At 40.9% G+C, this 23,145-nt stretch overlaps 2 protein-coding genes across 33 annotated transcripts in view; one reads left to right on the forward strand and one right to left on the reverse strand.

Moving 5' to 3' along the window:
• The window catches only part of SHLD1 (shieldin complex subunit 1), a 62,717-nt gene extending 59,993 nt beyond the window's left edge, over positions 1-2,724 (reverse strand). For 4 of the 17 annotated variants that reach the window (XM_085577272.1, XM_085577271.1, XM_085577270.1 and 1 more), the window contains exon 1: positions 909-2,687. Coding sequence is in view for 2 of the 17 variants with exons in the window: in XM_085577276.1 (XP_085433402.1) it covers positions 909-968; positions 2,044-2,052 (69 nt within the window). In the remaining 15 variants the exon portion in view is untranslated. Of the gene's footprint in view, positions 1-908 lie in introns of all 17 variants that reach the window. The other 13 variants (XM_085577268.1, XM_085577262.1, XM_085577269.1 and 10 more) reach the window with 9 other exon arrangements.
• A 6-nt stretch (positions 2,725-2,730) lies between these two features.
• GPCPD1 (glycerophosphocholine phosphodiesterase 1) overlaps positions 2,731-23,145 on the forward strand; it is a 41,124-nt gene continuing 20,709 nt past the window's right edge. For 3 of the 16 annotated variants that reach the window (XR_014954531.1, XM_085577249.1, XM_021538618.3), the window contains exons 1-7: positions 3,231-3,334; positions 4,759-4,812; positions 10,228-10,313; positions 13,770-13,857; positions 14,779-14,872; positions 21,163-21,238; positions 23,038-23,079. Coding sequence is in view for 15 of the 16 variants with exons in the window: in XM_085577249.1 (XP_085433375.1) it covers positions 4,805-4,812; positions 10,228-10,313; positions 13,770-13,857; positions 14,779-14,872; positions 21,163-21,238; positions 23,038-23,079 (394 nt within the window). In the remaining variant the exon portion in view is untranslated. Of the gene's footprint in view, positions 2,946-3,230; positions 3,583-4,021; positions 4,813-5,397; positions 5,574-10,227; positions 10,314-13,769; positions 13,858-14,778; positions 14,873-21,162; positions 21,239-23,037; positions 23,080-23,145 lie in introns of those variants that run through there. The other 13 variants (XM_085577250.1, XM_021538621.3, XM_085577252.1 and 10 more) reach the window with 12 other exon arrangements.

The following is a 23,145-nucleotide window of genomic DNA, read 5'->3' on the forward strand; positions in this document are numbered from 1 at the left end:
TCCAGACAAAGGGCATCCACAGCTTCCCCCAGCAGTAAACATTACAGAAAAAATGCTGTTGCACAAATGGCAATTTTTCTAGTATTAATTTCTTCTCATTCTCCATGAGACTGAGAGGCTTTCGCCATGCTGACAGCATGGTTCTTTCTTGCTATTTTTTCATATCCCTTAGCATCACTTTTCTTTAGTGCTCATAAACTGTCCAGATTTCCCATTAGGTGGTGATACAGCAATATTCTCAGTGCCAGAGAAAAGGTCAGAAGTGTATTTTCAACTATAAGTGATCCTACAAAAGATCAAAGAACATTAATTTGACACTGCATGCCTAATGCTGTGCCTTCATTTGCACAGTTTTACTAGCTATTTTTATTCACAATTACCCATCAGACCCAGAAAACTACAGAAAAATCAAGTGCAGTAAAATGAGGAGTGAAATTCATCTGTAAATGCAGCTTTCATCAGCTGTGAGCACTGGTGTCAGTAAAACCAGATCACTGGAACTCAATGCAGGCTATGGAAAAGAAAGTACAGCTGTAATTTGGTGCTCACAATCTTTATAGCTACTTGTAGTATTAATGAAGCTTGATTATAGGTTGAAACTTTAATTCCGGCAGCTGAAGAAGACTCCATTGGCTACAGAAACAGACATAAAGCCTGAAGGTGTTTCCCAGTGCCTTTTTAGTATAGGTTTGCTAGTGCATTGTAAACATCAGCCTCAAGCACTTATTTCCTGCACTTGGGCAAGTATTTGTCTCATTATTTATGAAAATCATTTCAGTCCCATCTCAGCCAGTGCAGCCTCAAGGCTGCTTTGATTTTCCATTTACAGCACACAACACCTCCAAGCAACCTCATTCCACATCGTCAGGGCAGGGAACAAGACACAGTGAGAGGGATTCCCCACGAACCTTCAGCATCTTCCTTTGGCTCTTGCACTCCTGCTCAGGGGCTTCATCACTATGGTGCCACTGCCAGAACAAAGACAGAATATTTTACCCTCTGGTTAAGTATTAGCAATTCTTATTCACCTTGTTAAATTTTTGTTCAATAAGAAAACATGTTTTCCTTCAGGTGCACACATGGTTAAAATAGAGTTTGTGCTTGCCCACTGGAAACAGATCTCATAACCTTGTGTTTCTGGATCTCTTTGGGATTTTTCAATTCAACACAGGTTCTATAAGATAAAACCCCATTTCCCTTGTTTTGTTTTTATTTTTTTTCCTGTATAGAAAAGGAAAGCAGATCATCAACCTTAGCTTTTTCAACAGACACTTAAAAAGAGTTCTATAAACTGATCCACCTGCTCTAATTGCTGCACAGTTTTATGCCGTGTTGCATCATGGCAAAGTATGAGTTTATCTGACCCAACCATATTGAAGCAACTCCTTAGGGAGGAAAAAAGAAAGTGTGCTGGTAAGCTTAATTATGTATAGACTTTTCTTAAGTCAACATAAAACAGTCTTTTCCATCTCACCCTTTTCCAAATTGCTCCACACTGATGCGCATCTTTAATAAAATGAACACATGAATACTTCTTGAATCCATTAAGGGTCTAAATTATAACTTTTAGCTACAGTGAATTATGCAAGGGAATGCAATATTAGTTAGAAAAAATTAAGCCCTTTTCTTTTTTGAAATTACCACTAGGGCTGAATGAGACCAAATATTACAGTTCTAGCTTTTAGCAAAAAAATTAATGGTACATCTTTATACTATATCTGGCATGACAGCAAATTTTTGAAAAGTTTAACACACCAAACTATGCTTGAAAGTGCTCAATTCTATCCCTGCTTTACAACAAATTCCTTGAAATAATAAATCTTAAAAACAGGGAAGAGAAAACAAGTAGGCAATTGCTTTTTTAAATACTGTTTTCTCTAGAGTTTCTTTCTTCCCTCAGTAGCGAACACAGCTGGAGAAGTGATGCTCCTAATGCTTTCCTAAATACCAAGGGTTTGTAATTAGAGTAGTTCAAATCTGTTTAAAGAGGGAATTGTTTTCCACCAGCCCTCCCTCCTCCTCACCCAGAGGAATTCCTCTTACCTTGATCATTTAAAAATGAGCTGCTTTCAGCTATAATTTCCTTTTATTGCATACTTCCCCCTACCTTTCTTTCCTTGAAGCTCAAAACACTAACATAGAGACCTCAGCAGCTGAGATGCATTACACACTTTTCTAATACACAGCATCTGATATTAGCATTAGCTTTGCCAACAACACCCAGTGGAACACCACAAACTGCTTATAAACACAGCTAGACCTGCAGGGCAGGAATAAACGGAAAATAGTCCTCTATTTAAATGGCAGATTGAGGGACAACATAGAGCCACATTCCTGTAGCAGCACTAACTCCCAACACAGGATAAATGGTTCCTTTGCACACAAAAGCTTATAGGGACAGATGGTCACCATCAGGTGAGAGCAAGAGGCCTTGAGGAAAACAAAAAAATCTATCATGTGCTTGGCGCCACAGGTTTACACCCAGCTTAAACCACGATAAACCCTTAGGAACTCCCTACCCCTAGGGTAACCTTACGCTCTCAGGCTGGTAGGGAGGACTCGGGCTGAGGTGACTGGTGAGGAGCCGAATCGCGCCTCAGCAAAGCCGCCCCGCAGCCCTCACGCGCAGCGCCCTCAGCGCCCTCAGCGCCGCGGCTTTCAAGGGAACGGCGCGCGCCGCTCCCGCCCCGCCCGCCCGGCCCTGATTGGCTGCGGCGGGCAGGGCGGGGCGGGTCACGCGCCCGCGCGCTCCCGGGCAGCTGGTCCGGCCGCGCCGCGCTGGCCCCGCGCCACGGGGCTGCAGCGCTCCGCCAGGTCAGTGCGCGCCGCCGGCCGAGCGGGACTGCTGCAGGGGCGTGTGGTGGCGGCGGCGGGTGCGCGCTCCTGAGGAGGCCGGGTCGCGCTGCGGCGTCGGGAGAGCGCTGGCGGCGCGCTCTCTGAGGAAGGTACCGGGGGAATGGCGGGCGGGAGCGCTGGTGCTTGGCTCCCGGGAGAGGCGGGTAGGGCAGAGCTCCCCCGCCATGCGCAGGCGGCCACAAGGCACTCCCGCGCCCCTCACAGCCCCCATGCGCTGCCGCCGCGGCCGCCCTCCGGCCCCGCCGCTATCGAGGAACGGGCCCCGCCCCCGCCCTTCCCGCGCTCCCATTGGCCGCGGCGGGGCCGCGGGCGGTCACGTGGCCGGCGGGGGGCAGCTGGAACCGGTTGGGGCCGCACCGCCCCGGGCCCTCCCCGGCGGGCGGGGCGGGAACCCGCGAGCCCGGGCCGCGCCGTCCGCAGCCCCGCGCACAGCGAGCGACGGAGCTGGCGGGCCCCGCAGCGCGCTGCGCTCCAGCAGGTCTGTCGCGCCACCGGCTGCGTGTCGCGGTGCCGGAGGGGCGGTCGGTGCGGCGGCGGAGCCAGCTCTGTTCGAGCCCCGTGCGGAGTGGGCGCTGAGGGAGCGGGGAGGAGCGCGCCGTTCGCGGACCACCGGCACGTCGCCGCAGGTTCCGCGAGAGGCGGGAGGAGCGGCGCCCGGGGGCGGCCGCGGCGCCGCCGGGCCCGGGGCGGGGGTGCCGTGCCGGGAGCGCTCCCGGCGCTGTCTCGGTGGGTGCTCGGACCGGGGAACGCGGGGCCTACGGCTGTGTGTGTTTGTGTCGCCGCCCGAGGCCCCGGCCCGGGGCGGTCCCGCGGCTGCCGCATTATGCAAGCGGCCGCGCCGGGGCGGGCCCGGGACGTGGCGCGCCGCCTCCCGGCGCGGCTCCCGCTGCGGGCCGGGCCGTGCGGGGCGGCGGGCAGCCCCCGGCCCGTGTCCGGCGGGGCGGCGGGCAGCGCTCGGCCCGTGTCCGGCGGGGCGGCGGGCAGCGCTCGGCCCGTGTCCGTGCGGGGCGGCGGGCAGCGCTCGGTCCGTGTCCCGCGGGGCGGCGGGCAGCCCCCGGCCCGTGTCCGTGCGGGGCGGCGGGCAGCGCTCGGTCCGTGTCCGTGCGGGGCGGCGGGCAGCGCTCGGTCCGTGTCCGTGCGGGGCGGCGGGCAGCGCTCGGTCCGTGTCCCGCGGGCCGGGCGCGCTGCGGAGCCGCTGGGCTGTGGCGGGCGTGGGGGTGTGCGCTGTGCTGTTCTTTGTCTCGGCTCTGCGCTAAAGGAGCGCAGCGGTGATGCTGCCGGCTCCTGCTTGGGTGGTATTGATCGCAGAGAAGCTAATGAGGCAGCTCTAGATGAAGCTGAATTTTACAGATTAATCTGTTACCTGCACCTTAACCATTTTTCTCTTTTTCCTTTCCGTTTAATAGCTTGTCTTGTTAGTATTAGTGTTTTAATTTATCAGAGCACACAGTTGTTAGATGGATGTTAACCTTCAGCATATATAAAATCTTAATGGTAGGGTGAAATAGTCCCATTTTAGCACTGCTTCCTGTAAAATAACTGTACCAGATGTTAAAAAAATAGGAGGTTGCCGTTGGTCTTGAATAGACACTAGTAGCCCAAGCTGCCATGTAATTAGTCTTTGGTAAAGCACATAGTGCCTCAACAGAATGGATCCAGGCTTTGGGAACCTGTTAAAAACGTGGTTTGTTGAGAGCTGTGGGTAGCATTATACATGTTATTTGCCCAAGTCATTCCTAAGTGAGGAACGTTAGTGTGATCACAGAGAACTAAATTACTGCCTGCCTAAGATCTTGTCAGCCGTATGTTATTAATAAACAACACTTCAGAAAAGAGGAATCAGACTGACACTGCTCTGTCTCTCTTACAAACGTGCCCCGGCTGTTTCCTGTCTGTTTCAAGAACTTTGCAAAACTGCTGTGGCATAGCTGAGGCAGAAGAGTGTCACATGGACAGGTAAATGCCAAATGCTGAAACAATTAACTTATTTTTACTTAAAACAAAGCAGATACATTGTGGGTGAACAGAGAACCACGGCTGATGTGGCCCTGCAGATGGGGAGCTAAATTGATACTGCAAATACAATCCTCAGGATACTTGTGTATTAGTGTGATGTAATTTCAGAGGTATCACTTGAGGTTTGCTGCTTTCTAAACGTCAGCATAAGCCTGCTGGTAAAATCTCAGCCTTTGAATCAGAGCAGCATGACCAGATCTTCTGTGCAAGTTTGTTTGCTGTCCAGTGTTAGCACTGCAATGCAGGAGGAGAGACCTGCTGACTTTGTCCTTGCTCCTGCAGTCAAGGTGCAGGGGGAGGAAAGGAGGGGGCAGGAAGAACTGTCTTGTTTGGTTGAACATGAAGGAGTTGATACTGTAATTCTGTTTCTAAAAATTCTCTCCCAGTTGTTAGAGGGAATGCCCTGATAAATATATCCTCTGACGTTGTTCTAAAACCCAGGTGTCATCAACTAGTGTTACATAATTTTCTTGCATGTCTAGTTTGTTGCTTCACATGTATTCTCTGATATCTGTACCTTTTTAGGACCAACCACAAGCAACAAAATCTGTTCATCATACTGCAAGATTAACCATATACCACTTGGTATCTTTGGAATATCACAGTGTGTGTCTTAGGCTCATGTCCCTTTGTTCTGCCCAGCAGTAGATCTGATGCATGGTGGATTTTCTATTGCTGTGTGTAGCACATCTTTTAAGAAGGTAAAATCTGAGCACAGTACCTTCTCCAGCAGTGCTAGGCTGTGCTCAAATTCATGGTTCATGAGGGAGGCTGCAAGGAGTGCTCTGTGTCAGCCCCAGTGCTGCCAGTGTGTCCTCCCGGCTGTCAAATGACTTGGCTGGGACTGTGGCACCTTTCCCCTGCTTCAGCATGGAGTTGGACTCTCCTGGGTGTTGTTACAGCTCATGAGTCTTTTCTCTTAAGGTGGAAAGTGTCAGCCCAAAACAACAAAAATAAAACAAAAAATACTCCAGTCTTCTTGTCCTTGCTGATTTTATCTTTATATACAACATATGGAGAAATACTTTGAAATACTTGAGCATGTTTACTTTTAGGATTGTGCACTTCCAGAACTGTGCACCATGATCTGTGATGAAATTTGTGCTAGCATTATGAAAGAGCCTGTTTGTGCACAGCAGGTGCTGGTGGGCTGACCTGAGCAGCTCTGTCACTCCTCTCCTTAGGGGGTGGAAGGTGGAAAAAGCCTCAGGGGTCAAGGTAGAGGCAGTTAATTCAGGAAGAAATAATTTATGCAGAAACAAAGGGAAGCAGAAGATTTTATTCTCTGCTTCCCCATTAGAGAAGCTGGGTTTCAGTATGGATAGGAGATGCTCTGAAAGACAAGTGTCTTAAATAACAAATGCCCTCCATTCTTTTAGGGTTTTTTGGTTTTTTTTTTAAATCTCTGAGCAAATGCCACAGGATAAGGAATATCCCTTTGGTCAGCTTGTGTCCCCTGTGCTGGCTTTTCATTCAGGTCTGTCAGGGTAGTTACTTGAAGTGTTCCCTGCCTAATTTTGAAAGCCCTCTGTCCATGCAACAAAGTTCAAGGCCTTCAGGCTTGTAAGTCTCCACAGTTAAAAAAAAAATCCCATTGTCCTTCAAAACTGCTCTTGGACCACTAGACTCAAAGCCTCAAAACCTGTTCAAGTTGCTATTAAAAATATTGTTTGTAATGAGTAGAGAGCAGGTAACCTGGCTGCATGGGTACTGTGAATTTTTATGACTCTGTAATTTGTTCAGTGTTTGTCAGATAGGCTCTGAGTGCCTCAGATTACCTGGTGTGTATTTAGCTAATCCTGAAAAAACATGTAAGATATGGTACAACAAGCAGCCAGCACCTCTTAAATCATATTGGAAAGGTCAGGGGAGTTAAGGGTGGGGCACAATAATCCACTACAGCTGGAGGCTTGTGAAGGGTTTTAATATATCATCAGACCTGAAAGCCAGAAGGTTTAAATGATCTTTAAGATTTGAATTAATAAATTATGTCCCTGCCCTGTTATATTTTTAACTACAACCAAAAATATTTTGGTCTTCCCCATGCATGATGACCCTTATTATCTCATGTTAGAGGAAATCTATGATACTTTGTGGCACTTTAATATTTGAGTGTGTTATATCATCTTTTCTTTCTTACCTGCATTTTCTAGAAGTCCTCTTTTAGAATCAGGGAGGGGAGAGTTTGGATTTCCTATTAATGTTTCATATTGGGTTTTTTGGGTTTTTTTAGTGAAGTGCTGGTAAGTCTCCACCTGTGTGATATGTGTTTCCCATGAGGAAGACTTGAGATTCAGGTGTTCACTGCTTGCATGTTCTTGTAGTCCATAAAAGCTGACCGAAGGAAGAGGAGCAATTGTTTGCAGCCAGGTTAGCATCTGAGTGCCTGTTGCTGCAGCAGATGTGAATTTAGCTTTAATACTTTTGGACTCAATGGTTGTTTAAAAAGGGTTATTACACAAGGATTACTAGTTTGTAAATCAGCTCAATCGATTTTATTAATATTTGCTGAATAGGAAATGTTTCTCATTTCTAATGTAGCTGTTCTAATTTGCTTCAGTTCCCCTAAGCAGCTATGACATGACCCCTCTGAGCTGAGGATTCTCTGCGTTCACCCAAAAGTCCCTCATTAGAGGAGTGGGGAGGATTTTGTTAATTTTTTGCCAGCTTCTTTGGTAAGCAGTGCTGAAAATCTGGAGGAAGGAACATCCTGTTTCAAAGATGCCTGACCCTTAGAGGTCAGAGGATTTGATTGTTAAAGCTTGCCCTTCCCCTTTGGGAATTAAATTATCATCTCTTTTCAGGAACCATCAGTAACTAGACAGCTAAACTTAGGTTGTTTGGGTTTTTTTTCCTCCCCCTGCAGTAAAATGTTTTTGTATCATGTATCTTGAAAGCACAGACTACATTTATGAGTGCATTATAATATACTACACAGGCTCAATTCCTTAACAAAAAGCAGACCTGTTTTTTCCTTGCTGTGTGTTTGTATTCAGTGCTCTACATCTTTTCTAAGATGTTTTTTTTAGAAGGAGGGGTGGTACTTTGACCCTAAATATAAGAGCAATACCTATACCTGCCATTCTGTTAGAAACAAAACATGGTCTTACTTGGTGAAGTGGAATTTTTCTTTTCTTCATATACATACATCCCTTGGGTAGGCTGAGTAGGTTCTTGAGATAAAATGCATTTTGGGTAGAATTTTGGCAATTTGACAAAGTCATTTTATCAAAACCTTCTTACAACTGGCTACTCTTAATTTTCTAGGCAGTTTAGAAAAGCCCACACCTGTCTTGCAAGTAGGTACATAGAATTTTTACTAGATTGGCTAAAAGCTTTATAGACTTAGGAAGGTTTTGGATGATTCTGTAGGAACAGTTGGGTAGTTAGTTAATTTGCAGTAGGACACGCTGTTTTTTGTAAAGTTGAAATTTGAGTTGTTGCATAGGCTCTGGGAACAGATTTTTTTTTTTGCAAGCCAAAAGCATATTCTTGCTTTGGAGAATTGGGTGCACACATCAGCTTTCACTTTCCTGCTTGATTTTTGCAAGGCATTTTTGCCTACCTCATTTCCCAAACAGGCATTTGGTGAGCACAGCCAAGCCCCTGGCTACTTGGTGTCATCATAAATGCACACTAGTAATTCATATTCTCTGCATTACACTGAGTTTTTTTTGTCACATTAGACCAGTTTCCTGAGTCCGGTCTTAGTTTCAGCACTGAAATGTGCTGTGCTTCTCTGTCTATAAATAACTGCTGAAAACAAATGCTAGAATGTGTCACTTAATTTACACAGAGACTAATGGCACACAGGTGAGAAAGTTCCTAAACGTCATGCCCTTCCTGGAATTCCTGTTTATCAGCTGTGCTCATTTCTAACTTCAGTAGTCTGGGGTTTTATCATTTGCAGAATGATAAAATTTGTAAATGACAAATGCAGAATTGGAATATGTGACCAGAAACCTTGATATGTCTACTGGTTTTTTTTTTTTTTTGCTCTCATTTTGCTACTGAAAATTCATCTTCCTTGACATGGAGAGGGAAAATAAGGGAAGAGAAAAAGGAATTTAAAGTAAATGCAGCTGTAGTTGCAGTAGGAAGGAGAGGTAGAATTGAGAGGAGGGGGAGGAGGAGATCCAGAAGAAATAATTCTGAAGGTTGAATATCTGCAATAACATTCTAAATGCCCACAAAGAATGAGGTTTGATGATGAGCTGCTTTTTCCCCTCCTATTTGGTATCTGACTATCTTTTGCTTTCAAGGCATATTTAACTCTCCTGTGCCCTTTGAAGGCAAAGGCTTCCCCTTGTAGTAGTAGAGCTAATAATGAAAGGCAAATTTTTCTTCAGTGTTGTTAGTTCTTTCTGATGTTATTAAAAGATTGCTGACCAAGATTGTACTGAAATAAAGTGCTATTTGTCCTGTTCAGAAATAGCAGTAGTAACATTCTACTTCCTTGGTTTAAAAAAAAAGCCCAACAAACAAAACATGCACAGAACAAAAGCCCCCCACAGCGATGTAGAGAGCCCATGTCCAGATTGATACATTTGGGTGATGATAGTCTAGCAACATCCATACATAGACTTTACTAGGACTGCTGCTTTTGTAAATAATATTAAAGAATGTGATATATCAATAGTGTTTCTGCTGTAATGGTGAAAATGGGATTCTACCAGTATTTTTTCAGTCAAGGTGTGGTGCATTGGAGGAGAAAATTGGGGCAGAGTCCTGGCTGCTGTCCTGGCTAAAGGCAGTCTCTTCCTGCTGTGCTGCTTTGAAGGCTGCTTCGTGTTTCCAGTTGCTCCTGGTGCTTCCTGTGGAAGCCTGGAAGTAGGGGAGCAGAGTCTACAGGGGTGGACAAGTGACAGCAGAGAGCTGTCATCTCTTATGGGTTGCTCCCCTTTTCCTTCAAGGTGGTTGTGCTTCTCTGTGGAAACTTCCTTCTGCTTTGTAGAGGATGCTGAAGAATAGCACTGAGGACACAGAAGTTACTGTTTGCCAAGGGTCCTAATCTTAAATCTCTTAAAAAACTTCCAGTGGCCTCTTTGGAAACAAAATTAGTCAGAGAATTTTGAAAAATCTCAGCTGAAGACTGCTAAATGCTGCAGGATCCTGATACTTGCATGTGGTATTTGATTTAGTAGTCTTTTTCTTGTGCCAGTGTTGCAGCTGGATGCTGTTTTCTGGGTCTGTGGCTGCTTTTCAAGAGCTTTCTACTTCCACTGCTCACTCAACCAGTAATATCACAAGTGGCTTGCTTCCCTGTAAGGGGTGGGATTTCTGTTTCCTCTTACTTAAAGCAGCAATAAATGTAGTGATTGTTCCTCAAATTAGTTCTCTTTCCTCCCACTATAGGAGATTTCAACGATCCCAAGACAAAAGTTCTGCAGAAATGAGCTTTTGTCAAGTCACTTTTGAAGTAAGAGGACCAGCAGCACCAGGTACTCAAATCATGCTTTCTTCTTTTTGTATGGTTGGTGTAGGAGAAAACTTAATAGAGGAGTGTGTTCAGAGGCTGTCTTGTCTGTTTTCCTCAGATATAAAAGAACATACAAGATCAAATATCAAAATGATAAATCACTGTAAAATATATTAGGACATTTCACCTATAAATTTGAAAATGAGAGTTGGGAAATAAATTTTACCTCTTTCTCCAAATAAAAATTTCATAATGTGCTAGGGATTTTGATGCTAACCAAAATGGTTATGATTGGTTTAAAATCTTCTGTCTTCAGGACCTTTTTATTCCATGGAAACAACATGATATTTAGGTACACATTGATGTGTTTGTTTGTTTTTTGTTCTCTTTGCATCCCAATTGAAAGTTCTCAGAAGTTGTGACCTCTGTCAGAAGTTACAGACAGAAAGAATATGCAGCTTAATTCAGTATTCTGTCTATACAAAAAACAAAAAAGTAAAATAACTTCTGTTATCCAAATGAGGAATACAAGGTATCACATTAGGTAGAACATGAAAATCTAATATTGGTAAATTGTGCATATTAACGTTGACCTTCATCTTCAGGAACTTGGAAGGAAGGAGATGTGTTTAACCACAGCTGGTAACTGAGGTCCACAAAACTGCTCCCAGCCATGTTCCTAACCAGCTTCTTCCTTGCCAGCCCCCTCTCTGGTGGGGAGAGAACAGAAAAGGCCTTGATGCTGTGAGCAGTGCCCAGAAGTAACTGAAATATCCCTCTGTTACCAGCACTGCTTCCAGGACAAATTCAAAACACAGCCCCTGCCAGCTGTTGTGAAGAAAATTAACTCTACCCCAGCCAACAAGCAGCACAGAAGTTACACCAAAAAAGTAATTGGTTGTTGCCTAACAGAAGCAGATGAATGTGGGAGCAGATTGGCAGAATTCCTGTGCCAGGCCAATGCCAGATGGCAGAAGTGTCTCCTGTAGTTGGCAGGGAAGATAATGATAAAAGTGTTGTACAGGTTTTGACATCTGCCCCGTGTTAGACCTCTCCTGTGTTTCTCCCTCGTGATTTGGCATTTGGGAACTGAAAACTGGTACTCAATGTCAACATAAAGCTGTTAGTAAGGAGTAGAGTTTTTTATAGCATTCTGGAGAAAATGTTAAAATTTTAGAGTAAATTGACGTTAGCTCAAGACTAGTGTAGCTGTACCATGGAGTATTGCAAGCTGTGCTCTTTGTCCTGCTTCCACAGCTGTGATGACACTGTCACTAGCAAAGCTGACTTTGGCTGTATAACTTCTTCCTGTGGTAATAATATCTGCAGTGAAAAGTAGGATTAGTGAGAACTAGATCCTGCCTCAGTGGGTGTTCACAAAGAATTATCTGGAAATACAGCATTAAGAGATGGCACAAAAGGATGCTTCTGTTTATGACAACATTGATATTGTTGGGGGTTTTGTTATTTTTGTTGGATGAGTGAGGCTGTTGCAAGCTTTGAGTTGGGGCAGAAGGCTTAGATTAACCTTTGCAGTAGCTGGAGGAGCTCTGCCAGGAGCAGCCTTGAATTCCATGACAAGGAGAGGGGAGAAGCTGAGGACCCCTGAGCTTGAAATGCAAACCCAACCCAAACCCCACTGTGTTCAGAATTGCCTGTGGGGAGGCAGCTTGCCATGCATTTCACTTTGCCTTTACTGGGATAATTAGGGCAGCGTTTCACAAATCCTAATTCAGCCTCAGTGCAGCTGTTGAAGGGAGTTTAGGGTGGTTGCACATCCTATTCAAGCGTTGCCTTCTCTGTGTGGTGCCTTCCTGAGTGAGAGGTGGTCCCTGGATGTTCACATCTTTGTTTAAAGTAGGAGCCCAGAGAGCTATTCCAGCTGGCACCTGTTAAGAGGAATATAATTAGATGGCACTTCCAAGGTTGGCTCTGTGTACACTAACATCTATTAAGTACTACTGTTTTAATGGGATGTTAAAAGAATTTTAGCTTCTTCTTGCTGTCTCTACTCAGAAATTCTACCTGTGTGGTGTTCAGGTGGTCTTCCCTCCCCACTTTATCTCCTCCCTGCAAAAATGAATCATCATGTGCCTCAGGACAGGGTGAAAAAGGGAAAGCTAACATAGGCAATTGTATACTAAATATACTCATAATGTAGATTTTTGTCTGCATTTGTATGCTTACAGTGAGCATCCGGAAAGCTCAGGCTTCTTTTAATAAATTGCAGCAAAAGATTAAAAACAAAACCTGCTGAAGTTCAAGGTGTTATGTAAAATTATTTCAATAAGCTGCTTTCAGGCAGAAGTTTTGGTACTTTGTCTTCTCTAGACTTTTTTCCAACCCCTGGGTCTGCAGAGGTTTCTTTCATAAGCAGGCCTGTGGTATCCCTTATTAGTTTTAACTGGAGAAAAGGGACACCATTTTAGAGACAAAAGGGCATCCTCAAAACTGTAGCTGTGTACTTTGAGTGTCACAGTTGTCACAGTCACAAAGTGTCAGCTGTGATTTGTGGCTTAGGAAAAAGTAGTGTACACTTGTTACATACAGCTTGTCTACTTTGTATTTTGGGATTATTGTGTTCCCCACAGTACTCACTTTGAGAACAGGAAGTAAGTCAGAGAGGCTTGTATCATTCTTTTGTGGTGCGTAACTGTACTTTAAAACTCCATATTTTCTCATTCTGCAACAGCTTTTTATTATGTCAAAAAATCTCACTGAAGCCCTATAAGAGTAAAATACTACTTTGTTCTTTCCGTTAGTATTTATCATTGTTCTTCCAGTCAGATACGTGTAGGTTTTACATTAAAAACAAGGGTAAGTTGCAATGATCACTTTGGGATATCCAAAAATTAAATATACTGTTGTGGCCTTTTGGGTTCTGTATGTGTGTATGCATTAAGATAAGTGTGACAATTTCATGTGGTTTTTTTGTGTAGCAATATTATGTTTTGATGCCCAGTGAAAACTGAAAGCATAGCAGTAAAATTGACTTTATTTATCTTGGGAATCAAATTAATTTGGTATGTTGGCTTGGGAATAATGCCAGCAACCTCCTGTTTGTCTGTGCTTTATAAATTGTTGGTATGAATTTGGGGGAATATGGACATACATTAAAAAATAGAGAGTATTTAGGGAAATAAGTGTATTATCTTGAGATTAAACATTTTACTGTGAAAGCTTGCCTGCTGCATTCCCAGAGATGTTTTGAACACTATTCCTTAAGGATGGTTTGGAAGCCAACCCTTGTAAGGGCTGGGATTGTCATTAGTCCCTCTCTCAGCTCCTTGGGGTGGTGAAGAAAATGCTGTTGTAGTTTGGGTGGGGTAAGAGTCCTTTCTGGATGGGAGGGATTTTAGCAGAGTGATTCTGGTGTATGTATTTAAAATACTTGGAAGTTTGACTGTGGCTGTACTTTTTAATGCCATCTAGCCTGAAGTAATGATGATGGTGGTTTTTTTCTGTCTGGATTTTTTAGGAGAGGTTTTTGCAATATGTGGGAGCTGCAGTGCTTTTGGAAATTGGAATCCCCAACTTGCGGCAGTCCTCCAGACTGTGGATGATGAGTAAGCTGGTTTTGATTTTTGGCTTTTTTTGGGGGATTTTTTCCTTCTGTTTGAATGCTTTTTTTTTTTTTTTTTTTTTTACTTGTTCCATTTGAAGTAGCTGGAGTTCTGGAGCAAGAAATTTATTCTGTCTTTGAGTTTGTAAATTTTTGAGCTGCATGTACTGTTAGTAGAACTCCAGAATTTCTTGTGTTGCCCTTGAGCACTTTGAACACTTAGGAATATGTTTAAGAAAATAGGAAACTTGGGTGTACTTTTCTAGTTACAGATGATGCTTCTGCTGTTGTGGCTGGTATTTCGGTAGTTTAGCTTTAGATACTTGGAGTAAGAAACTGTTTTGGGGCAATTCTAAGTCCCATGGCTATGCAGCAAGTTATAGGTGATGTATATAGGAGATGTATAGGATAAAAGAAAGACTATAAACAAGCTATTACTGTGCTAGAAAGTGATAGGGAGGAGATTACTTAAACTGAGAGTTGCATTAAAATTCTTAAGGGGGATGGGATGTGTGTATAAGCATGAGTGTACATAAAGAAAGCTTAAATGCAGCAGAAGAGTGCAGTATTTTCCTAAAATGGTGCCAGCTTATGGCAGCTCTGGTGAAGGAAAATCAGGCTTGCAGGCTGTGTCTGTAATTCTGTCAGTGACTGGCTGTGTGATCCTGGCTGAGTCTCTGAGTCACTTCATGTTTTCCCCATCTGTTCAACGGGGCTGAGAATTCTTGCTCTCTTAGAGCACTTCAGATCTGTCAATCAAAAAATTCAGTTCCAATTCTAAGTGCATCTTGTTTGGCTAAGGTACTTTATAAGAACTTTCCTTGCAACAATTCACTAGACTTTACTTAGACACGTGTGTGAGGTGGCTGTTAGGCTGTATTTTGAAACTTGTTTTTGGTTGGTTGTTTTCTTTTTTTCTCCACAGTCATTTTGAGAAAAGATGGACAACTACCGTAGAGCTTTATAAAGAAGTTCCTGTTCAGTATCGGTATTTTAAAGGATACTTTCTAGAACCTAAGGTATGTACAACCTTGTCTGCTTTAAGTTGGCTCATCCCTAGCAAAAATTCCCATACTTGAAATAAAAAAAGGATTTCCTGAGTTAAACATGAGATTTTTTTTAGAAATAAGTCTACATGTGAAACACTAAAACATCTGTGGAAATACAGTTCACTTCTGGAAATACATGACCATATGCTGTTAACTTTTAATTTTAGTTTCTTCTTTCTTTTACTAATGTTAGTGTTCTAAAAATTTCAGTGGTTAAAAAAACCCTGAGGACTTTATTATAAAACTTAAATAATATGGTGAAGTTCTCATAGTTAGAATATAGTGGCATATGGACTTTAGCAGGCCATGGATCTCAAGTGATCCATGGAAAGAATGTGAATAGTATGTGATATCTATCCTATATGGTAGGATGGAAGCAAGTGATAGTAGGAGAAACATGGTTAGTGTAGGAGGTGTAACCGTAAAAATTATGAAAGGTTTTGAATTCACTGCAGATTTGTTTTTATGAAGTATGAGAAGTATTAACCAGATTTTGTGCTGTATAATTAACATAAGTTAATCTCTTGAAGTGAAAAGATGAAACAAGGGATGAGGCATCCCATTGTTTTTTGTATGTTTGTATATAGGTATTTGCACAGCCTGGAGGGAAAATAAAGAGCTAAGAGACAGAGACAGCTGTATTTTTACAGGTATTGAAAGTTGCATATGACTTAGAGTTACATAAGTTAGAGTTTAATGTATGTGGCAGTGTACTGGTTTGTAAACATTGCACTCTTCTTCAGATGGGAAGAGGCTGCATCCAGGAAAAAGCTAAGCTAAGTTGGGGAAATAAGCAGCTACTCTTGAACTGTTTTTCATAAAAACAGTGATAACCTTAAGAAATATAACGCTGCCTTTGGTGTCTTCCTTATTCTGTTAATATCCTGTAGCTGTTCACCCTGGGCTTCAGTTCCTCATTGACACTGGGATTATGAAGTCTGTAGCCAAATGTGCAAAGGAGTTACAGAACCAGCTCATCAATAGCTTTTAAAAATTTAAAATTACTGTCAAGAGCATATAAGTTTTTATCAGCCTTTTTTTAACTAAAAAAATCGCATTTGACAGAGGTATCATTTCAGTGAAGGATACTAATTCCAAATGAAACACAGTTCTGTTTTTTTCATTACAGCATGTGATATAGTCTAGTTTAAATACCAGAAACTGGTATTTAAATTGGTACTTTGAGGCAAAAGAAGAGAAGGTCAGTCATAGATTTCTTTTGTTGAGGTCAAAAGTAGATGAATTCTTAAGCTCAGCAGCTCTGATGGGACTCTTATTATTTTTTTTTTTTTTGCAAATGCCCAGAAGTTTAAATGTAAGCAATAGCACTCTCAAAAAGCAGAGTTAGTGAGCAGAGGCTGAGCCATAGTTGATAGACAATACAATTTTCTGTTTTACAATTTCAAAAGCTTACCCTGTGTATTGGTGAGTGTGTTTCTTTGAGTAGGTGCTGTGTGTCGTGCACACTTTATGCACCGTGTGATGCAGGGTCTGCCAAGGTAAGTATGAATTTTATGCAATATCAGGGTAAAGGGCAGGAAAGAAGGAAACCACCCTACAAAACAAAGTATGTGAATTCCTGGGGTGCAGGGTTGTCAGTTTAGTGGTGTCTGACTTGTACCTGTTAAATGCACAGGACTTTATTTCTCATAAAATAAAGTCTTTTGAATGAAAGAAATCCAAGTCCAATGTTCTTTTCTTCCTCTTTTTGTAAACAATGCAGAACAATGAAAAAGTAACAGGAATATAATGTACACTATAGTGTGAGTCAGTACATTGAGAACTTCAGCAATAAAGGAATGCTAATAAGGAAAAGATACTTCTAAGTTAAATTATTCTACATATTTTTATTTCAGATTTTTTTTTTTCATTAAGCTTTACATGTGATTAATCTCCTAAATTTGACAAGCCAGCAATAGATTATCTCTGACACTTAATTTTTTATATCAATTTTATCTGTAGTAAAACAGTGTAATCTTAAGCATATGTTCAGTAAGTGTATGAATTTGACATGACATAATTAGTAAATCATGCTGAGGACAGATCCACCTGAAGTTAGCAACTTCTACAGCAGCTGCATCTCTGAAGATGCTCGAGTTGGACATGATGGAAAAAATGGGAGTGATACATGTTTACACAGAGAAATGGTAGTTCCTAGATTACCCACAGTAGTGTTACAGGCTAGATATGAAAATAGAATAATTTAGATTTTATTTCTAAAAAGTAATGTCTTTTTCTCTCACCTCCCTTTAAGAAAATCATCATTTGATATTAAATATTTTTACTTGAAAGTATGATGTAATGGAAAGTCTAATTTGTAATGAAGCATATTGGTGTTAACATAATTGTGGTTATGTAAATTCAGCAAGGTTTTTTTAAAAATACTCAATATGTAGAAATTAGTAGAATTTTGCATGAATACAAATATATATCCAAAGAATATTTTCCTTATAAAATTTGTGTCAGATCTTGGGTACTGCATATCAAGAGATATGCAACTGTGTTTCAAACATTTTGATCTTAAGCACTTAAAAAGAAAAATAAACACACACACTTGGATGAAATGAGACAGTAACTTAAACTATTTTGTTCAAGGTTGTTCTTGCATTGAGCATAGTCTGGGACCAGTGAGCTCCCTGTGAGGATCTCCTGGGTTTTATTCTGCACTCACTTTCTGTTTGTGGCAGTGGGTTCTGAGGGGGTTTGTGTGAGGCACACCAAAACTCCCTTGGCTGGAATTTGTCTTCTGTGTGTCTTAGGTTTTTAGAAGAATAATTTTACATGCATAGTTTGCATGATGCATATTCAAAAACCTTAGTAAGGAACACGCCTTAATCTGTTCAGCTGTGTTCTGTATTTGCTTTACAACTGTAAATAAGCATACAAGTTCAGGGTTACTTCTTTCAAGGCAAGTGTGAGATAACTAAGCTGTCTGTGCATGTAGCAGGACTTTAAAAACTGGATTGGAGGATGTTTTTCACACTTTCTCTTTAATTACAGAGGTTTCAAATGAGAGTTAGATTTACTTTTTTAAAGTGCAATTAAATAAATCCATTTAGTGTCTGGACTGTAATAAAAGTCAAACTTGGACCTAGACTCAGTAATTAATGCCTTAGAAAAGCTTTTTGTAGATTAAGAACCCGTGATTGTCAGGATAGTAACAAAGGCATTATTATTTGCTGAGGTAGCAGATAGTGTGTGAAATTGTTATTGGAAGTACTGGAGCTAAAAATCCCTACTGAGCTCAGCATTTCCTGCCAGGTGACTTTTTTGTGCTGCTGCCTTGCAAGCAACGACTAAATGGCTTTAATCATTCAGTTTAATGCTTAATTATTGTCTTCTACATGGTACAGAAATCCAGAGAGATTTTGGCCAGAAATGCAGCTTTAGCAATTAAGTCTAATTTAGCTGTTTCATATTATTGAAGTAGATTATTATTCTTGAAACATAGTTTTAATTAGTGAAGTGCACTTGGATAAATGTGTTTGTGTGGCATTTTTAAGATTTGGTTTGGGTTTTTCCCCCCTCCCCTAATGCCTACTCTATTGTGCTGCCTTAAAGCAGGAACCTTGGAACTGATCTCCTAAATTACCATTTAAACATCCACCAAAGTGTTTTCATTATTTAATTGTACTGAGTACCCAGGCACTTGATGCAGATGGTGCATCTGCTTTGAACCTCAGAACCATTATGCTAGATAGGCATTTTTCCCTTCATTTCAAAAGTGTCTAATGACTGCAGGGGAAGGGAGGTCCCAGCTTCTCATAATGGAAGACTTGATTTTTAAAGGAAATTCCTTTAAAAATATCCTTTAAAATGTCCTTTAAAAATTTCAAAATTGAATCAGATGTTCAGCTGATCAAGATCAAGCAACATAATGTTTGTGCTGGCTTTTTAAAAAAAATAAGTGTCTGTATCAGTAGAAAAGGATCCACTGTGTCACTCAGTGTACAGCCTGTGAGATGCTTGATGTGACATTTGAATGGATGCCCTTTTAATACTGTCCTCTAGAAACTCTCCTTTTAGGCAATATTACCATACTGTTAATATTGATGGCATATAATTTAGTTCTGCTGCTCAGCTGGACTGCTTTTCAGATGTGGTCAGTATATGCCACGGAAATGACATTACTGCTATGACCTTGTTGCAGCAATGGCTTCTGTTACATGTGATTAAAATGTTTTTTGAATGCCTGTAAACTCAGAGATGGTCTGAGCAGGGATTGAGAGGGCTCTTAGTGGTGTCTGTGCCTGTTTTCTAATCAATTGCCCTTTTTTTCCAGGTAGCTTTGCTTGGCTCTTCTTAGTATAGAAAGTGTTGAGGGTTCCTGGGATTAAATGCACAATCAGTGCATTGTATTCCTTTCAGGAGAGAAAATTGTGCTGAATGTATCTGCATGGTGTCCTTATTGTTGGGATAATGTTATTCAAATTCATTCACCATTTTAGAACCTAACTTTAGAATGGACAGTTACAGCAGTGTAAGAAATAAATTGGTATTTTTCATACAACACATTGGGGGTTTTAAAAGGAAAATCCTTTGCTGACCTGAAGGAAACAGCTTAGTCCATGTTAGGAAGATTTGCATTGCCCAGGTTCACAAACTAAACTTGTGCACATGATTGTGGGAGCTGCTGTTGGCAATCTTGCATGCCTGCATGGTGGGAGTAAATGGCAGCCTCCCTGCTGACAAACATGGTTTGCAGCTTTAGAAACTGGCATTGTGACAGGCAAATGTCACTGTGCTGTGAAAGAAGGGGAAAGAAACTTCTCATTATTTACTTTTCTAGATATCCCAAGTGTGGTCATTGTGGCAGCAGTGAGATGTTGGGAACTAAAACTGCTCCATAACAGGAATAAACTGGAAGCAGTAATATAATTTTATTTCTGTTTTACATGCATTCTGTCTTTAAAACATAACTAAGCATATGTGTTTTATTCTGACATGACCTTGAAGTGTGGGTGCCTCTGAACTCATTAGGAACATTGGGACTCACAGAGCAAAGCCATCCTACTGAGCTCTTGTTAAATGTTCGGTGATTGCTTGCTGTTAACTCACCCAAAGGCTTGGGAGATTAAATGTGCTCAGTGTATGTCAAGAAATGCCATCTGCATGTAAAGAATTAGTGAGTGAGCTGTAATGGAACAAAGCATTGTGGTCCTGTGTAATTGTACTGCTGAATTTGAAGCTTGGCTGGATGTCCCTGTGGGTCTGAAATCTGTTTAAACAAGAACCCGAGCTACTGGGACTAGCTGGCATTGAAGTTTCCATGTCTTTGGCAATAGTAGCAAATTTTTTTTGGAATTAAGAGTTACGTAGGCTCCAAAATGTCAAAATGAGAAATTGCAGCTATTTGACAGTGGTTTTTACATCTGATAGTAACAACTGTGCCATGCTAGGGGAAACTTCTCAGGGTGATTGAACTGGGAATCAGACATGTTCTCTCTGTTGTTAAGTTCTGGTTACCTAAAAGCTTCTACCTAGAAAGCTGTTTCAAAGTTAAGTTGTTCCGAAACTTGTTTTACTGTTCTGGTTATCCGAGTCTCACCTATGTTTGTCAACAAGTGTATTCTTTTGGTGGACAATATTTCTTTTTAATGGAAGTATCTAATTTATCCTGCTGCAGCTGGAATAGACTGCAGGGTCTTCATTGCTGGCTGGTTGCGTCAATTATTTATGTTTTAATTAGTTGATAAATAACTTGTTTTCTAGTACCACAACTGAAATAACTGTTTTATAGTCTTTGAATTTAGTAAGGCAAATTTTGTAGGAGAACTCACCCCTGCAACTGCTATGTGCACGAGTAGGTGCTGAGTGCTGTTTGGAATTAGATATGTGGGGTATGTTTTTCATAAACTGTTGCTGTAACTTGAGAACAAAGTGAGCATTCTTAATGAATTCAGAGATTTTTTTTTTTTATCAGAAGGAAACTAAAGTAGTCCAGCAGAACATCTGTTAGCAGTAAAGGTTTAATGATTCCATGTAACTTCTCTGCCATGTCAGACTGTCACAAGTTTTGTCACATGTATTCACAACACATCAGAGTCATCAGCAGTTGCAGGGGTAAGAAGCCTCATCTGTTTTCTTTCTTTCTTTCTTCAGTCTTTGTCTCTCTCTGTTCCTCTCCCTTTCTTCTTCTCCTTCTTTTACTTCCTTAAATCTCTTTAAGTTTGGTTCACAACCATCCCAAACAGCTTCATGGGTACAAAGTCAGATCTAACAAAAGAAATTATTGCAGACATTTAACTTTTAAATTACAGACTATCGATGGTCCCTGCGAAGTCATAGTTCACACGTGGGAGACTCATCTACAACCACGATCAATTACCCCTTTAGGTATGGGCATCAACTGCATCTGTTTGAGGCATATGCCTAAGATTGCTGATATGCTGCACACTGGTTTAGAGGGATTGATAGCTATAAAGTGCTTAAATTTATTAATGTGTGGGAGGTATAGACTTTTTCTTTGCACAACATGGGCCTTACTCTCAAAATATGTATGTATATATACATAAGTGGCTTCAAAATGGAAGTGGATGTGAAATTCTTTGCTGTCATCCTTAAGATTATGTGGGTTGTTTTTTTATTAATTTGAAATTTTAATAATTTTCTCTAAGCTTAATTCTTTGAGACTAAGGATCCATATGATCTTTTTTAAAGAAAATGGGGGAGGGTGTGAAGTCACTGCTGGTTTTTTAAGTACTATTTATTTAGTAAAATTTTAAACAAAAAATGTTTAATTAGGCTTTTATAAGTAAATGGATTAATGAAAATAGAAACACGAATGCACTTATTTACCCGGAAATTTAGCAGAAATGTATTTTGCTGAAAGAAAGGGTGGCATGCAGACTTGCATATGAGTTACTAATGCTTTTCTGAAGAGGGAAAAAGTTTGGGGTTTAAGAGTGACTGAAATAACCTTTGAATGTAGCTTGTAGTTTAGATCTCTTATGCTGCTATGGCATGTTTTATGCACTGTCTTTTCTAGCACATTAAAAATACTGTTTTCTCCACACTTAGAAGTTCATATTTGTTAAGAAGCTTTCTAATTATTTGAAAAAAATGTCTTTTAGAAAGAAGATGGTATCAAAGAATCTGTTTGTTAGTTATTAATAGTACCGTGATCATGTTTTGTTCTACCTTTGCCTTTTTTTTAAATTTCAGTTGAATTAGTAGTGTTTCTATTCCTGTAAGAAGGTTATTTATGTATTTGTCAGTAACTGATAAGAGAAACAGCCTATCCTCTGCTAGAGCCTAGACTTTATCTATAAATTTAGATTACCTCATTCCAAGTTGAGATTTTTTTTACCCCAAGTAATACTCAATTATTCATAAGCAGTTTTTTAGAAAAAATGCAGCAGTGCACAGTATGTTAGCACTGGGTCATTTTGATCCTCAATTGTTGCCTGTGGTTATTAAGAAATCAGGTTAGGAGCCAAATGGTTTTTAGGGGAAAAAAGGGATTAACCACTGTTGAGGCAAGATTATGAAGTTTTATGTTTTGAGAAATGCATGGTTTGTTTAGACTATTGCAGTTCTGTTAATGCTGGTGAATTTATTTAGTGCCTTAAAATTTCAGTTGCTAAAGCTTTGGAAAGAGTAAGGATAAAAACAAGTGTGAAGTGAGTTTTTTCAGTATCTCATGCTAGGTTGGTTTCTGTAATCTGGGCAGAATAAGCATTTTAATTGTGACTGACTCGACTGAAAAGCTTTAAATGTGCAGCAGGACAACTTTCTTGTATGTTTGCAAGAAAATTTAATGTCTTTGACACTACTTTGACAAGTAAAGCCTCTTAGATACTAGTGGGATGTAGTTGTCAGCAAAATACTGCAGTAAGCCAAAAAATAGTACAACCTTTTTACGCTTAAGTTCAGATTACTTGAAGTGAAATGTGGTATTTTGTGTGTTGGTTGTTTTTTTTATGCAGAAACTGAGAAAAAGCAGAAATTGAGATCGATCTTTATAGAAGGTTGCAAAAAACATGCTGCTTTGTCTGTTTCAATTTTCCTGCCTTTTTTTAGATATACTTTTTAGAAGTGAAGTGGAGAAGTAGAATTAATTTAACTTGGCAATGGTTTTTAAATGTGAATACTAATTACTTTTTCCCATTCTTTTCCGTTCCTTTTAATTCTAGAAGATGAAATTACTGTCGATGATGGACACTTCGGAATCTGCAGTAAGTGAGATATATTAACCTTTATTCTTCACCATGAATTTAATTTAAACAAGGTCAAATCGTGTA

Source organism: Lonchura striata, chromosome 3 (genome assembly GCF_050655825.1).
Source record: "Lonchura striata isolate lonStrDom1 chromosome 3, ASM5065582v1, whole genome shotgun sequence".
Classification (NCBI taxonomy): Eukaryota; Metazoa; Chordata; class Aves; order Passeriformes; family Estrildidae; genus Lonchura; species Lonchura striata.